Here is a 16,814-nt window from a genome sequence, read left to right as displayed (position 1 = left end):
AAAAAAATTCATTTCACGTCTATGTTAAGCCAATATGTGCATGTGCCGAGCATGTTTACGTGAATACTGCTATAAAACTCAGCCGACGGTAAATCTGTGTTTTTACGTCGAAGCTGAAGACTGATAAGGTGAATCTTAATTACAGTCCCACGGTAAATCTCTCTCTCTCTCTCTCTCTCTCTCTACATATATATATATATATATATATATATATATATAGTGAAGTATTTCACTCTCTTGTCTTACTTTGCAATACCATTTTCGACCGATCCTTAAAAACGTATTTATCTCTATCTCCCTCTCTTTTTCTCTCTCTCTGACCTCTTCTATTCTATTTCTACCTGTCTTCCTTCGTGCTCGCCCTTCTCATTTGGAGGGAGGAGGGGAGGACGAGGAAGGAGAGAGAGGAGGCCGCAGAAATGGAAGCTCCACCGTATCTTTACGGGATTCCGTCCTCGGATTTCTTGCACATCGACGACCTGCTCGATTTCTCCAACGATGACATCTTCGCCCCCCTGGATGCCGACTCCCCACCAACCTCAATGACGTTACCGGAGCCCGACGGAGACCAGCAGTCACCGGAAGCAGATACCCACCAGAGCTTCCCGGACTGTCACGACGTTACAGACGAGCTCTGTGTTCCGGTAGAGTTCCCCTTAATGGCAAAAGCTTTTTTGGGGTTGTTTTTTCTCTGGGTTTCGCATTTCTGGGCAATTGCTTTTTGAGTTTCGTTTTGCGCTTAACTTTTTTTTCTGTTTTGGGATTGGTAGAGCGACGACGTGGCGGAATTGGAATGGCTATCGAACTTCGTGGAAGACTCGTTCTCCGCCACCGGCTACTCGTGCGCTCCGGCGGGAAGCTCCGGCGGCGGAGGGACGTGCTTCTGGCCGGACGCCGCCGTCCCCGGCCGGGCGAGGAGCAAGCGCTCGCGTGCAGCGGTCTGCGATTGGACCAGTCGGATAGTCACCTCTTCTGCAACCGGCTTTCCTCCCGGCCGCCAGCAGGAGACCGGCGCCAAGGGGAAGGTCGGCCGGAAGGCCGGGTCAGCGGGGTCGGCCTCCGAGGGAGTGGCCGGCCGGAAATGCACCCACTGCGCGGCGGAGAAGACCCCACAGTGGAGAGCAGGACCCATGGGTCCTAAAACCCTATGCAACGCATGCGGGGTCCGCTACAAATCCGGCCGGTTGGTGCCGGAATACAGGCCGGCGGCGAGCCCGACCTTCATGATAAGCCAGCACTCCAACTCCCACCGGAAAGTCATGGAGCTCCGGCGCCAGAAGGAGATGGTCCGGCAACAGAACCGTGACTTCTTCGGCCACGAACGGCAGCAGCAAGACTTCAGGGTGATCTAAATTACAGTTAGAACCGCTTAATTACCCCTAATCCCGAATCAAGTTGCTTTATGTAAAATCTTTTCCTTCTAATCTTAGGTTGGTTTTTCTTTCTCCTTCTCAGTCAGTCTAATCAAGGGAAAAGAAAAAAAAAAAATTAGTGCCTTTTTTCCCTTTTTGTGTTGGTGGGCATATTAAATCAGATTGTTGCAGAGATTTTGTTAGATTCTGATGACGGAAAATTATGGGCTTTTCTATCATTTAGTGCGGCTTTTGTGGGTTCATTAATTTTTTTTTTAGGGTTTTGATTAGGTTTTTTTCTACTGTGATTTGACTTATTTTATTTGATTATTTGTTGAATTAATTTATTATTATTTTTCCTCCCTTTGGATGAAGAGCCACGTGAGGGTTGGGGGTATGATGGGGAGGGGAATATTCTATTCTGGTGGTCACATGGTGGTACGGTGGAGTGAATGATTGAAGGGGCTGATGATGTAAGTAAAAGGGGATAACCTTGGTAATTTAATATTTGTGGGAAGTAATGCCAAGGGTAATTTAGGAATGTCGGTAAAATAAGGAGGGTGTTTCAGGGATTTAGTGTTCTAAGGGGGTAATGGGGACAGTCTTGGAATTTGGCTGTTTCTGCAGGGGTAGTATTGAAAAATATGTTTCTGCCGACAGGTAGGTTGGGAGGACTGGTTGAGACTTTTGAATCTCTTTAACTTTTTGTGATTGTTTACGTACAGGTGCCTGAACTTATCATATATTAGCGATTAGCTGCTTGGGCCATTAAAAAGCTAAGATCACTCGCACTTCTTTCTGGAAATTGCACATGACCGGTTCTGTTTTCTCACATGTAGCTGCAAGGATTTGAAGCCGCAAAACTACAAAATGTTGAGGGCGTTGCCTTTTGTCGTTTTAAGTAGCATTTTGGAGTCATTTGACATAGAAAGTGACTGAAGGACTAACAAAAACAGACATTTCGGAAGCTTTTGTGAGGTTCTGAGGTCGTGTGCTAAAGCTGAGGCATGGGGGCACCTATGTGAAAATAAAACTAATTAATTAAGATAGAAGGAGAGTGATGAGAAATTTAAACCTGTTCATCAATTCAGTTGAGTAAAAAGAACTGGTGCTTGTTCAACAGATACAGTTATCAATGGGGATGATAGGTGACTTAATTTAAAGGCATTTACTCTGTCTGTCTCAGTTGCTCACAAATAAAATATTCCTTTCATTCAATTCAAAACTTGATTCATTCTTCTTTATAATTGGCAATCTCAGATGACCTAGACCTGGCTAGAACATGCTGAAAAAGGATTCACTCCAAGCATCATACTCTAGGCATCCTTCATGTTGCTTTGGTTTCACAGAAAGTGTTGATCATGAGAATTGAACCACGACTGCCCAAATGACAGTGGCACAGGCCTGATAGGGCTGCCGCCTCCATCCAGTCTAATCTTGATCGATGCCGTCGTATTCAGAATGGGAATAATCAGATATACTTGTGGTATTTGTCTGCCAGATCCCTTTCTGATTGGCATAACAGAATCTCTCTAGGTTGGAAGATGAACTTTGATAGAAGACATGAACAGCTCAATCATGTTCACTACCCTGTATCAATCTTCATCAGCTAAGACCCCTTAATATGTGTTGCTTTCATTCCTATCTCAATCATCTATAAGTCCTATGTGTTCCCTTGACTAATTCAGAATAACAAGAATCTAAGTGATCAGTAACTCCAAACAGTAAGTGTTTCCTCAATATTCCCAGTAGCAAACTCTTCATTATAATGAGGCCACAATGCAAGACTTATTGTTGAATGGAGATTAAGAATTTGGAAAAGCGGTACCCATCAACCTCTGCATTTACTAATTCCTGTTTAGAGTGCAATGAGCCATAAGGGGCAGGAAAAACTAACTTCTTTACAAGTCATCAACTACCTTCCTGTGGCATCTTCCATGCAACAACCCTACTGTAGACCAAAACGATCAACTGCCATCATGTAGCTTAAGTTTTATTTATGAACTTCAGCTTGATTTAGGTACCATTGGGTGGCTGATTCTGAGACTCGACATGAGGCTTTGAGGAAATTAACCAGTCACTGTTGACCATCAACTAACAATTTTCACAGCCTGCACTAATTCAAGTTTTGCAAAAACTTGATACAGTGGCTGTTCAGAGGTTCTTCTCAGAAATCTGAGTGCTTGAAATCATTGGTGAACCACTTGGGGAGGAAACCTATTTTAACTGAACACAATCTTGAACATTGGAAAGACTTTAGCTAAAAGGGGATTACAATGAGACCTTAATCATCATTTAGACCTCATCACAGTGAAACCTTAATCATTTAGACCCCATTGTGAAGCATTTCAGGTGTATAAACTCCCCATTCAAATGACCCAAGCTCAGAGCTGAGTATCTTTCTTTCTTTCCTTTTTTTTAATTAGTATTGAGAGGGGAAAAAAAAGCCCATAAGTCGGTGACTAGCTGCTAAATGCAAGTGGTTAAAGACTTGCAGCTGAATATGAATTATTAAACATCACATGGGATTGGTTATGAGGTCATCTTTTTGCATTCCCTTTTTCTCAACTCTGTGTCAAGATGCTTTTGGGCTTTATCCCAAGTGACAAAAAAAACATAGCAGAAGACTTTTTCTTTTCTACCAAGACAAGTTTCACTTTACCAATGGCAAGAAGAAATTGTCCTTTGTTATTTTGAGAAAATTAGCAAGGGATAGGAAAAGGGGAACCTTCTGGCTATCAAATAGGACAAAGCTTTAGTCAGTACTTTCCTGTTCAACCATGTATAACCAGCTAGGGTTACAAAATGGGACAGAGTGTGAGAACTTGCCGACTCTGAGTTCACTGTATCAGAATCAAATCTGACTCTTAATTCATTTAGCTAATCCATATCCAAATTGCGGAGAAACCTAAACCTCATCCATGTTCACAATATAGCATGGCATCAGAAAAAGCTGTAGTAGCATGTGCGTTTGGCCTTGATAGCTGGTGCTTTTCCTCACCCGCTAATAAAAACTCAGTTCCATTATTAATTTGCCTTCACATGCTTGGAGGAATGATGGAAGGCCACAACCACCACCATGCATATTCTACCTCTCATCTAACGTGATGTCAACTCTGTAGAGTAAAGATTAAGACTATTCGCTGGTAAGAAGAGGCATTGCACCATTATTGAGGCCCAATGCATTGAGGAGCCAGAGGAAAGCCACAAAAGAAAACAGCCACATAACTGGCTTTACAAGGCACGCTACAGAGTTTTCAAATCCTCAAGATATCTATCAACTTTTTGCATTCTGGTGGTGGTGTGACAGCAAAATAGGGGGACCATTTGCGGGATGATCGGAAGCCTGAGAATTTTTCAGAGTGAAAAAAAAAAAAAAAAACCCTTATATAGCCTTCCTCTGGGTGCGCGACTGAAATAACCTCGCTCTCTCGCTGATAAGAGCCTGAGCATAGCACCCATCCCATATCACATAGAGGCAATAGCGCTCACGGAAATTGAACTGATAACTTGTGTCCATGCCACCAACTCGACCAGCTATGCTTGGAGTATAAAGTCTCTCTGAAATACAAACGCACTCTATCCTGTCTGTTATAAAGTCTGACATCTATGGATGAAGAAACAATGGGTTGGTTGAGTACCAGGACTCGTAAAGTCTGATTCCATGCAATTAAGGCTAAATTAGTTCACGAAGGAAGGGACTCTTAAGTGAAAAATAAAAAAGGGGTAAAAAATCACCTGATAACGTGTTTGAAATGGTGAGTACATTCTCGCGCGACGGGTGTCTTCAAGAAGCTTGTTCTAATAAAGACAGGAGATAAACGACCGCACGTCTACGCTGAATCCGATTATCTCAACTGCTTTCTGCACAGTCAAACAACTCCCTAAATTTCAAACGCAAGTTCCTCTCTCTCTCTCTCTCTGATTAGCAGGCATGGGTTAGGAAGCCCACTCTTAGCTATGACAAAGGACACCCAACCCGAGTATTTGAACTACAATTTGAATATCACTTTTTCATATTGAAGCTACCAAGATAGGCATATCTACAAGTCAAATCCATGTAACACATAATTAATTCAGGTCTCCGACCAATGCATCCGTGAAGAGAAATCCGGTGCAACCAAAAAGTCAGATCGGGGAAAGATAATTGCCATTGCCTCTCAGCAATGAGCATTAAAGTTGGATTGAAGCACCCAAAGGCTTTGAATGGACGTGTCGGAACGTATAGCAGGGTAAGCCACAGTTTACATAGATCCGCATCAACTACGAGGCACAATATTCATAAGCTGTGCTAGATTTTGCCAATACACAACTGCAAAAGATACCCATCTGAACAAATGAGAATTTATGTTTGTGACAATCAGCCTCAATAATCAAGCTACTCACAGGCGGAGGACCCAGCAAAAGATCAACTAACAGCTCTATGAGATACAGTACTAGTAGAACACAAGCTCCTTTCATTGAGAAGAATGATAAAAATGCACCTTCTCAAAAGGCACAATTGTGATGCACAGTCTGAAATTTAGAGAAGATTTGTTTTAATAACATGGATACATGAGAATGTGGGAAGCAATTTATTTCAATCAATCCAACCGTTTGCATTTTTTGTCCCACGCACAAGTAATGTATGATTTCTCTACAAAAATGGTTAGGTAGGCCCAATAATTGTGAAAAATACATCATGGCTTTTTGCTTCTTTCCAGATTCTGACTCCAAGAGTGATCGCATTGGCCAATCTAGTTTCAGTGATAACAACAGCTCATCTGTCCACAAAAAACAACCTCATAAAGGTCTTCCAACTAGTTCAGCTGATTCAGCTCAACATATTATTCCTATTTGCTTCCAGGCAGAGAGGCACCTCATCTGAGGCCCGTATCTTAGAGACTCTTATGCTGCCAAAACAAGTTACCATCATTTTCACACATCACAAATAACTGACTGTCCCAATAAAAGAGGTATTAGAATTAAATGCACCAAAATAAAGCACTATTAATAAAAAAAAGTGAGTACCTCAAACTGAAATTCCATAATTTGATATTTTAGTGACTGCTTTTGCCAAAGCATTTTTTTCTCGCTTAGCTTCGGAGGAAATAGAAGACACCTGCACAAGACATGTTAACCAGAATCCTTCCAACTTATAAAAAAAAAATGCAGCCTAAACATTGAGAAAGAACTTCATTCCATTTTTGGATGCCTAAACTTGGGTTGGCAAATGATTGCCACCTGACATAAAGTGGTTTTCCGTCCTCAAAACCATGGGATTGAAATCTGAGACTCCACATTGATAAAATAAGACAAGTAATCGGCAAGTATGTACTTCAAGTTTGCATTTATACATATTTTAGCCAGACCGAACCCATAGAATAGATTTATATGGAGTGCTTATTTACCACGGATTAGGTTTATCCAGTTTGCATACGACTGCAGCAACTTCAAGCAATTCCCCAAATGCAGATATATTATTACAAAATCAGAGACGCCCCATAAGATAGCAGGTTAAGCACGCATGACCAAGTTTCTCTTCCTCGAAGAGTGGTTGCTGTTATCAATACACACACACACACACACACACAACAGTAGCTGAAACTTACTTGTGAACGAAACCTAGATGCCTCAACTCGAGGAAGCTCTCCAAGTACATCTTTTAGGCCTAAATGTAAGGTAACACCTCCAATTAGGGAATAGTCTAGTTATGAAATATCGAAGTGTCCATAAGGTTTAAATAAATCAGTTACCTCTCACTTGTCGTTCGATCTTGTCTACAGAACGAATGACTCCCTGAATTTGATGTCCAGCTTGTCTGTAACAGAAAAAAGAAAATTCTTAAACCATAACACGATCCAATTTGTGCTAGGATAAGGACGGCATCCTGAAATATGAACTACCAAAGACAAACCTAAGCTTCAGTTGGCCTCGTTTCATTTCCTCCTCTGCCAGTTTAGCCCTCTCCTGGAAAAATAGGCAAATATGAAGTCTGATGCTCACGTTATACTCCACTATATAAAAGTTTAATGGACCTAGCCACTGTTTACTTCAACCAACAGGCTCTACGTGACATTTTGTGAACTCACAAGAAACATGCTCCAGACAACAAGCAAAACAACAGAAAATGTAGTGGCAATCATGACCACACTATCCACCAAAGGTTGAAAATTAAAGCTCGGAGGTAAGAAGCCAAATATGTATATGCAATATGATTGAGTCAATTTGCAAGAATACTGTGATACTAACTAGTGAAAGGGGAAAAAAACCTTTGTAAAGACCTTTACATTTATTGTGTAGCATCTAAGTTCTATACTATCTCAAATTATTACTTCCATTTGCAATAAGTTTAAAGCAATTTCATCATCTTAGTAGTTACATATTTCATAAATGATACCACTCAAAATTGTGCCACAAGACATTTGTTAGCACCAAGAGGAAATGTCATTTGACAGATCCTAATTTCACACATCCAAGTTAATGGTGTTCTCTGACCATCAGGCAATGTTAGTTAAATAAAGAAAGTGCAAAAGCTTCAGCTTGGTAGTTACATGCTTCACAAATCATATGATTGAAGATTGTGCCACAAAACATTTGATAACCTAGAAGAACTGCCACCTGACATATCCTAATTTCACATGTCCAAGATCATAGTGTACTCTGACAACAGAGAGTTACATACTTGCATTAGATTCAAAATAAAACACAACTAAAACAAAATAAAATGTAGAAAGTTAGTGAATTTTCAGAAGCTTCCAACATAAAGAGGTGGCAATTTCTAGAAAACTGTGAATATTGAGAAGGGCTGCAAGCTAAGTCACTGTGGTACGTGAAATTGGTCCCCTGTACACATACCAGTACCGCGGTAAGTTAAAACGGGTTCGCCGGTACGGGTCAGGTATCTTTGGATTGGCTCCGGGTCGGAACCAATCCAAACCATATCATTTTAACGCCCGGGTTCGCCGGTACGGGTCAGGTATCTTTGGATTGGCTCCGGGTCGGAACCAATCCAAACCATATCTTTTTAACGCCCGACATTCCCTTCTTCTCCTTCCTCACGATTTCTTCTTCAGCCTGAACATAGCATCAAAGCAGATGGCCGGTAGTGGGGAGCTTCACTGGCCAGCGGCAACCAGAAACAGACAGCGGCAGTACTCAGCGTCGCCAGTGGCATAAGTTTTTTTTTTTTGTTTTTCATTTGACTCTGTTTTTTGGGTTTCTTTTGCATTGTTTCTCCTTTTGTGCTTTGCATATGCAGGTTCTCCCTTGTTTTCTCATTTGATTCTGTTTTTGGTATGCTGTTTCCCCTTTGTATTACTATTGTTGTTGCTTCATGATTTAGGTTTTTCACTGCTGCATTTTTCCTAGTTCTGTTTTTATGCTTTACATGTACTTTATGATTTTGGGTTCAAGTTTTGCCCCGTGTTGATAATCTTTCTGTTTAGCAGAAGCCTTCTGCAGCTCTGAAATATTTCTATTTAATCAGCCATTTCTTCAAAATATGCCAGTTTGCCCTCTTTTAGGTATAGGAATATGGTTTGCATATAAATTTTATATCTTTAATTATAAATATTGTTCTGTTTTAAACTTATAACGAAGAAAATAGTATGAATTTTGTTTCAAATTTACTTTTTTTTTTATTTTGCACTTTTTTTTCGCCGTACCACCGTACCAAGATGTTAAAAACCCATGTACCCATATCCATACCTATGTGACATAGGCTGCAAGGTAACCTCTTGGATGGACCATAACAGAATATACTTTTCATTATAATATGTTTAGACAGACAATATGACAATGGCACTGAATCCCCTAAAGACTGTTACTCTAATCCATGTTCTCAGCATCAATTGTCCGGTTTTCCTAGCATTGTTAATATGAAAGAGTCTCCTTTGAAGTTTGAACTAACTCAACCAAAAATACCATACCAGCATAAATTCTTTTACATGCCTATCTGCTTCAGCTTATGCATAGGCCAATCGCAACTCAAGATCAATAATGAATAGCTTTCCTGCCAGTCTGTAATCCACATTATAAGTGAGGCAGCTGTTTGGGTTCACATTTTACCAAATAAAATGTCCAGCAAAAGGTTAATCCATAACCACCATTAGACACTTTCAAAACCCAAAATTAACAATTGTGAGCTTCCATACGCAAAATTGACATAAATTGCACATTCATCAACAATAGAGGCTGGATCTACTTACAATAGCTCATACATCCTCAAATTGAACATTCATTGACACAATTTCAAGATTCGCATGCAATTTACAGAGGACAGCTCTCTGAGTTGATTCATGACAAAAGGTCCTATAAAACCAAAAAAAAAAGTACCTCCAATTTTTTACTTTCATTCTTCACAAGTTCAACTGATTGCCTGAGCTGCTTTACTTTTTCCTCCGCATTAGAAATCATGGACTACAAAGAAAATAAAACTTGGGTTTATTTGTTGCAAACTTGCAATCAACACTGGGAGCATTCACATAGCTTGCCAATAAATAGACATGGTAAACAGGTAGAAACACAGAAAATGCAGAAGGAGATACCATATGCTGGCATGAATATCTTCAGCTACATTATCGGGAAAATGTATTGGCCACTTGTTCGAAATGTCATGTTCTGTATTATTAGTTCATTATGACTACTGCTACAGCCACTAATTCGTGAATTTACATGCCTTGAATATGGAAGGAAAGTCAGTAAAGAAACAAGAAAGTGTCCATGACTGGCGCTGGTAATAGGCAAGAACAATAAATTCCTACTCACACAATGGAACTGAGTTACAGACATAACCCTATCAGCAAAAGGCTGAAACAATATACACCACTCCCAGAAACCACAGGAGAGGGGACACTAGATGCATCAGACTTATCAGAATTTAAGTTCCCGAACTACTGACAGAGTTAGACTGTCAGTGGTAATATCAACTGTTTATGTAACATCATTAACACATGAACAAGTGGAACATGAGTTGCACATCAACCAACCAACACATACACATGAAAATAAACATGAGGACATGGTCCTTGACAACAAGGCAGTTCAAGCTCCTGAATACTTATAGGCAGTAAATAGGTAACGCAGACACTTTAAAGTTTAAAGTTTAAATCAAGACCTTGATGTTTAACTTCACTTCACCAAACTTTATTAAAAAGTTAAGTGCTCTACATAAGAATGACGGTTCTAAACTTGAGAAGGGATCACGATTCATGACAACTGTTTAACATTTCTTGTCTGAAAAATTACATAATTCGAACCAAAATCTGGAACTCTCACATCTTCTTGAACAAGTAACAATTTACAACAGGTAAATACTTATCTTTTATGCTGTTTCATAAATGTTTAGTTGGCATATTTGGATGTATTTACACACAAAACAAGCCCTTAGAGAACAAACCAGACTATTACTATTTTCATTGTATTCCCTAGCTGTTAACTTGGTTATACAAAAATATAACTGATAATGAATGATAGATACACGGAAATGAAGGATAACCGCCATTAATCATTTTAATTGTTCTTGGCAAGTCTATCCAGTTGCAACTTTATTGAGATGGCGACTTCCAAATCAGCACAAATCAATGTATATTGTATAGATGAAAGACGAAAATGAGGATTTCATTGCTTTTATTTGAGAAGAAAAATTGGTACAAATCTAGTATTGATTTCTTAAGCCAATCTACATGCCACTTCATGCAAAGTAGGTGTCATGAGGGATAAGGATTGCCGCAGCACAATTGCCTTAGCGTATCCAAATTGTAAGCTTACATCACAAAAACATAATATCGTATTCAATATCATAATCTTATGCAACACAAACTTGAAATTCCATTTATGTTCTCTATTTACATTTTGGCAAGTATTCATATAATATAATGCCCTAGAGAAGCTATTTGTCACCATGCAATGCATGAAAATACAAAGTCCAGCCACAGAATAAAATGCTGTTTCTGCAGTGCTATCTTTTTCTTCTTGATCATGGTTAAGGAACAGTTTTACTATTAAGGCCAACTCCTAAGGGTTGCACCTTAAAAGAAAAAAACAAAGGACTAGCTGTAATTTGCTGGTTTCTTCAGCAAAAAAGAACAAACAGGCATTGGCAAAATGTAGCAGAAGAATATTTTGTTACTAATATCGTATAATTCAAATATGCATCATCTAGGAATAAGATGATACAAGAGAAAGTAAGATGTTCGCCTGTCAAAAATGACCGAGTCTCTAGCTACAGGACATTTTTAGAAACCAAAGGAGATAGAATATAAATTTTCTTACTTTAGTTGTCAAAGTCCCACCAAGTTGGCTAACTAGTTGACTCATGACTGGCCTGCTGTCAACTGACCTGTGCTTCAAACCAGTGACTAGTTGGTCAGACTAGTCAATTGGTCAAGCTAGTCATTGGTCAGACAACTCATCTTTGATGGTCTCACCTATATATGCATACACACATACACATATATGTGTGCTCTTTCATCATAAATGTAGATTTTTGTATTTCTTTCCAAATAAGTAGTCTGTGTTCTTTCATCATAAATATAGATTTTTGTATTTATTTCCACATATCTATTTATTTATAGTCAAATGACTTGGACCCAGTTAAACCGACTAGTCGGGCCGGCCCGATGTCCGAAAGTAGGGCTCGGGCCCGGCCCTGAGACCCAAAACCCCCAGGCCTGGCCCAATTATAATAAAAATATATTTTTTAATATAAAGTATTTCTTAATATATTTTTTTAATAATAAAGGATAATATTATTAATAATAAAAATAATTTTTAAAATTTAATCGGGCTGGATCGGGCCCCCAGTCCCACCCTTACCGACTAGCCCCGATTAGTATTTGAGGGTCTTGAATGACCCATGCCCAACTCCTCATTTTGAAAACTTAGCTTATTACTAAATTTTTGGCAGACGTTGTTATGTAATAAGAAGACCATGAAAGAACTGAGATATTTCAGATGCACCAAAACTCAAGTTTCAACAAAAAATGATAATGAGAGCCTTCCCAAAGTGCAAGGTTGTCTTTTCCAAGTTCCAAAACTCTCCCAGTGTCAATTAGAGCTGAAAGTTTTGGTAGATTGTCTCATGAGTCATTGTTGATGAATGTTCTAATTGTAATTTTCTAAGCCACAAAGTGCAGGTGGGAAATCAGTTGATTTTTAAAATAGATTGGGGATTGCAGATTATGCTAGCTTATGCAAGTTAGTATGCATACAATAAACCAAAACACCAAACAGAAATTGAAATAAAACAGCATGGAAAAGATTTCCAGCATCAACAACCTACCTCTTCACTCACAAAAAGGCGTGATGCACGACGAAGTAAGAACCTTCTGGGCCCTGTCAGTTAAGAAAAGAACTCACTCAGGCAAAACTAAAGCTAGATTTCTTTAGAGAGAGGAACTTAGCATTACAAATCGTCCACTTATAGCATGCATGAGTCAATTTTTTTAATACCTGGATCTACACTAATTTCTCTCTCTCTCTCTCTCTCACACACACACACACACGTAAAAAATTTCAAAATTCAAGCCAATGCTATCTTTCTGAGATAATAAAATAAAAACCATCTAAACTGTTGACTTTTCTTTGCACTTGAATATGTCCCTTTTACTTCGAGTACCAGAAAAAAAAATCATCACAAATGGATCAAAATTCAGACTGATTGTTTCTTGCTAAGAGCATGGGAAATGGGACATGATTCCATGGATAAACACCATAACGAGAGTATGTGCCTGTGTCATGGGCAACGCATGTAAAGGATCATGCTAAAGTTTAAAACTGACTTAATCTCCCAATGGCTACCGATTACAACTATCATCTGTTGAGTAAATCATATTAAACAACAAGGGCTGAAGATATTTGGAATAAATTCATGTGCACTATTTTGTTGAAACGTAAGTCACATGGAACACAGGCCACTATATAGACATTCAAATTGAAAATCAAACAAGGGAATTGAAGCAAGTGCTGAATGTTGAGAAAAGGCACAGCATACTGCACAAGGGAAATGACAATGACAATTTAATTTCTTGGAACATGTAGACGGATGCTGGAAAAAATTAAAGTAGGTCTGTGGAAAAAACATAGTTACAATTATCTTTTTGCACAATGACAAGGGATTAACTGATTGGACACGATCTGGCTTTTCTGGTGTGTTTGTATATTTCAGTAATATGGGATCATGAAGTTCATGAATTTTAATGTACAAGTTTCGACCGACTAGTAGGAAACTAGCAATAGTTCTGCATTGGTGTATGAGACCTGATCTAGACATTTAACTATTTCCAAATTATAACAAGATAAAACTATTAAACTTATGAAAGTAACATGAATGCTATCGTCAATGACAGAGCAGGGCAAGGCAAATACAACAACTAGCAAGTGAAGGTGTGTTTTATGTGTATCACTGAATACCATGAGGCATGGATTAAAATAAGATCGAGAGAGACAGAGAGAGGACAATGGGCTGTATATAATACTTTTCAGTGCAAGCAATGAAGAACCAGCTGCAACACCAAGTGTGATAGATGGGTGGTCAGCTGCAACGAACAAACCATCTGCACACGTTCCTTTAGTAAGAACAACAGCACGATAAATGCAAAGAGAAAAAACAATTCAAAAAATAAGTAGGTACAAGGCAATATACGTGAGGTGCTCGCAGCACCCACTTATCTAGGGATAAATGAAAATGCACGCGCTGACGCGCTCTTCATTGCATTGTGCAGCACAATACAGCTTTCCATGTCCCACTTTTCTGTAATGGTGTGGGACGTGCGTGTGAAGCAAGACACAACACTGACCAAAGCACAATTACATAACTCTTAGACAATCCTTAAGACGAACCTTTCAGTAACCCAAAAGCGGCATTTTCGTAAAGATCGAAGCCAGCTTTAAGAGATGCATAAACCTCCTGAAATTAAGTATGGTAAGCAAAGAGTAAGTGAAGCTATCAGAGTTCAAGCAAAGAGTGAGTGAACACACTTTCCCAATCTGCCTGAATTAAGGGGAAAGGTGAACGTATAAATTATGAAAACCAGTTATGTTTCCTCTTCTTCGCCATTTATGTGTGTGACATCTCGCGTATGTAAACTGGGCACGTCTCCAACTTTATCTTGTCAGATAGATAGTGCGCAGTTGTGATTTAATATTTTAGCGAATACAAAGGCGCCCATGTGCGCAATTCACCGGGTATGATAAATGATGAACGAAAATATTCCCTTGCTAGTAATGATCTATAAACAAACTAATACTAATGATAGTAACAATCGCCCCAATAAATATCACGCAACCGATACAAAATTCATCGATGAATCATTTCTAACCCAGGACCCATAACTATAACAGCAAGCGCCATAAAGGCGGTGGCATCGATTGGCTTACAGATGATCGATTAAGGAGATCGGAGGAGATGGCGTGCAGCTCCAGCAGGCGAGATCGGGCAGAAACGACGGCGGAATCGGCGGTTTCTTGCATGGTTCGCCCAAAGGATTCAGCTTGCTCGACGGCGTACTCGATCCATGGCTTGAGTTCCGCGGAGGATCTCCCGCCAGAAATTAGGGCTTCGCCGGAGGACGCCGGAGACTTTCCCTCTCCTTCTGCCATTGCCGCCAATTATTTTTGGTTTCCCTCGCTGCTCTCTCTCTCCCCACCTCTCCCTCACACTCCCGCATATGTCATCGGAACAGCATCCGTCTCGGGACATCGGCCTTAGCGATTTTATCGGTAACGGATAGTTTCGCGATATTATACAGATACTTTTCCCATTAAAACCTTCTCTCTTTTCAGTATAATTCCCGAAACAGGCCTGACGTCCTCGCAATTCCTCCTATACATCAACTTTTCTCCAGCCGCCCTCTTCTTCATAGGCGAGCTCTCGAAATAACGAACTCATGGTGAACGGTCCTCTCGTTTTCACGGTTTTTCATATAATTGTTAAAATCTTATTTTTCCAGAGCCATATCCACAATATTGGTAACTCGCATGGGCTAAATTAAACTGATAGTAGCTTTATTTATTTATTTATGATTAATATTAACCTTTTAATATGTTTGTCCAAATATTTATATTAGTTTTTTAAAGTACCAAAAAACATTTAGAGGGCGTTTGGATGAAGCCCTCAAATACTCGATTCTTCATAAAAAAATGGTTTTGTGAAATTAATTTTTTTTATTAGGTCCCGTATTTGGGTAGCACACTCGAAACACACTTCCTTTTTTTTAAAAAAAAAAACGGTTTTGGCCAGCTCAATTTTCAGATTGGTGCTTGTTTGCCATGAACCCGGACTAGAATTTTAATGAAAACCAAGCATGTAAATCGATATCAATGCAAATAATATATATGTAAAACGTCTATAAACTATGTATTGTTTAATCAATCAATTACTAGGTTGGCTAGTTGCTAGCGTGACCAATTAGTCACTAATTTGAAACACATGTTGAAGCAATCAGCTAAATCGACCAGTGACAAGTTTTACTGCAATGGCCGTCCCTGCATTGACAATGTCTAATTTGGGCATCCACCTGCAACATTCAATTGGTACTTATTTGCCATTATGGTTTGGGGCTAAAGTTTCCATGCAAACTATGAACTCATCGGATGCTAAGTTTGGGACAACGTAGCCACAATGGCAATTGTCGTTTGATTTAAATCGACACCCATACAAATAATATCTTTGTTAATTGATCAACAACCATGTGGACTACCGTGCTAGTATGGCCAGACATCAAATTGGAACACAAGTTGGGATAGCCCGCTCAATCAAATCGCAAGAAATTCAAGTAAAAATCTAGTTCGTACATGCAAAAAAATCTATACTGGGCATCAATCTACAACATCTTGTTGGTACCCATTCGCCATAAATCTATGTAGTAATGAATTGGGTGTGTTTGATTGTTCTAGATTTAAGATCATTGTAATTGAGAACACTCGATTTAAGATCCGGCCGCCGCCCCCTTTCCCCTCTTCATGAATGAACTCAAACATTTTAAGGCAAAACAAGGATCTCAAGTGTGGACATTGCGCTTGACATAAGATCCTTAGTTTGATGAACCATACATCTTATTGCGAATCTTTTGCCATAACAACAAAAATATGATGACGTTGGACATACATCAGATCAATTGATTTCAAACACTGAGTAACCAACGGCCTCTAAGGTCCACACTTAAGATTTTTATTTTCCTTATTTGCATTGAGGGAAAGCTGGAGTTAAGACTAGAGGGAGGAGGATAAATTCTTAATTCCATAGTCCTGGATTCATGAAGATTTCAAATCCAAGACAATCAAATGCCCCCTAAAAGTCTCAAGGCGGGGACAATGGAGCCAAAATCTCGATTGTCATTTCATGAAAAATACATACTAACTAGTTGTACTTTAATGCAAAGAGATAAAATTGGCAAAGAGAAAGAGATAAGTAAGACGAGTTGTCATGAAAACCAGCATTCGTTTTACTTGCGCAGATTTCCCATTTACTAAGCCGCCCGG

The 16,814-nt window shown here is 39.3% G+C and overlaps 2 protein-coding genes across 2 annotated transcripts; one reads left to right on the top strand and one right to left on the bottom strand.

Annotated features, from left to right (window-relative positions):
• The first annotated feature begins 259 nt into the window (after positions 1–259).
• Positions 260–1,555, top strand: LOC116253747 (GATA transcription factor 2). Its single transcript, XM_031628728.2, has 2 exons — positions 260–644; positions 771–1,555. The coding sequence occupies exons 1-2, from the start codon at positions 420–422 to the stop codon at positions 1,350–1,352; spliced, it is 807 nt and encodes a 268-aa protein (XP_031484588.1). The 5' UTR covers positions 260–419; the 3' UTR covers positions 1,353–1,555.
• Positions 1,556–5,903: 4,348 nt separating this feature from the next.
• On the bottom strand, positions 5,904–15,017 carry LOC116253688 (RGS1-HXK1-interacting protein 1). The gene is made up of 10 exons (XM_031628626.2): positions 14,712–15,017; positions 14,175–14,241; positions 13,811–13,888; positions 12,616–12,668; positions 9,669–9,752; positions 7,249–7,301; positions 7,088–7,152; positions 6,944–7,002; positions 6,363–6,453; positions 5,904–6,244 (listed from the first exon to the last, which is right to left on the bottom strand). The coding sequence occupies exons 1-9, from the start codon at positions 14,931–14,933 to the stop codon at positions 6,364–6,366; spliced, it is 771 nt and encodes a 256-aa protein (XP_031484486.1). The 5' UTR covers positions 14,934–15,017; the 3' UTR covers positions 5,904–6,244; position 6,363.
• Between the last annotated feature and the right edge of the window lie 1,797 nt (positions 15,018–16,814).

Source organism: Nymphaea colorata, chromosome 4 (genome assembly GCF_008831285.2).
Source record: "Nymphaea colorata isolate Beijing-Zhang1983 chromosome 4, ASM883128v2, whole genome shotgun sequence".
NCBI lineage: Eukaryota > Viridiplantae > Streptophyta > Magnoliopsida > Nymphaeales > Nymphaeaceae > Nymphaea > Nymphaea colorata.
Note: the sequence above shows the minus strand (reverse complement) of the source record. Positions and strands in the feature narration are given on the sequence as shown.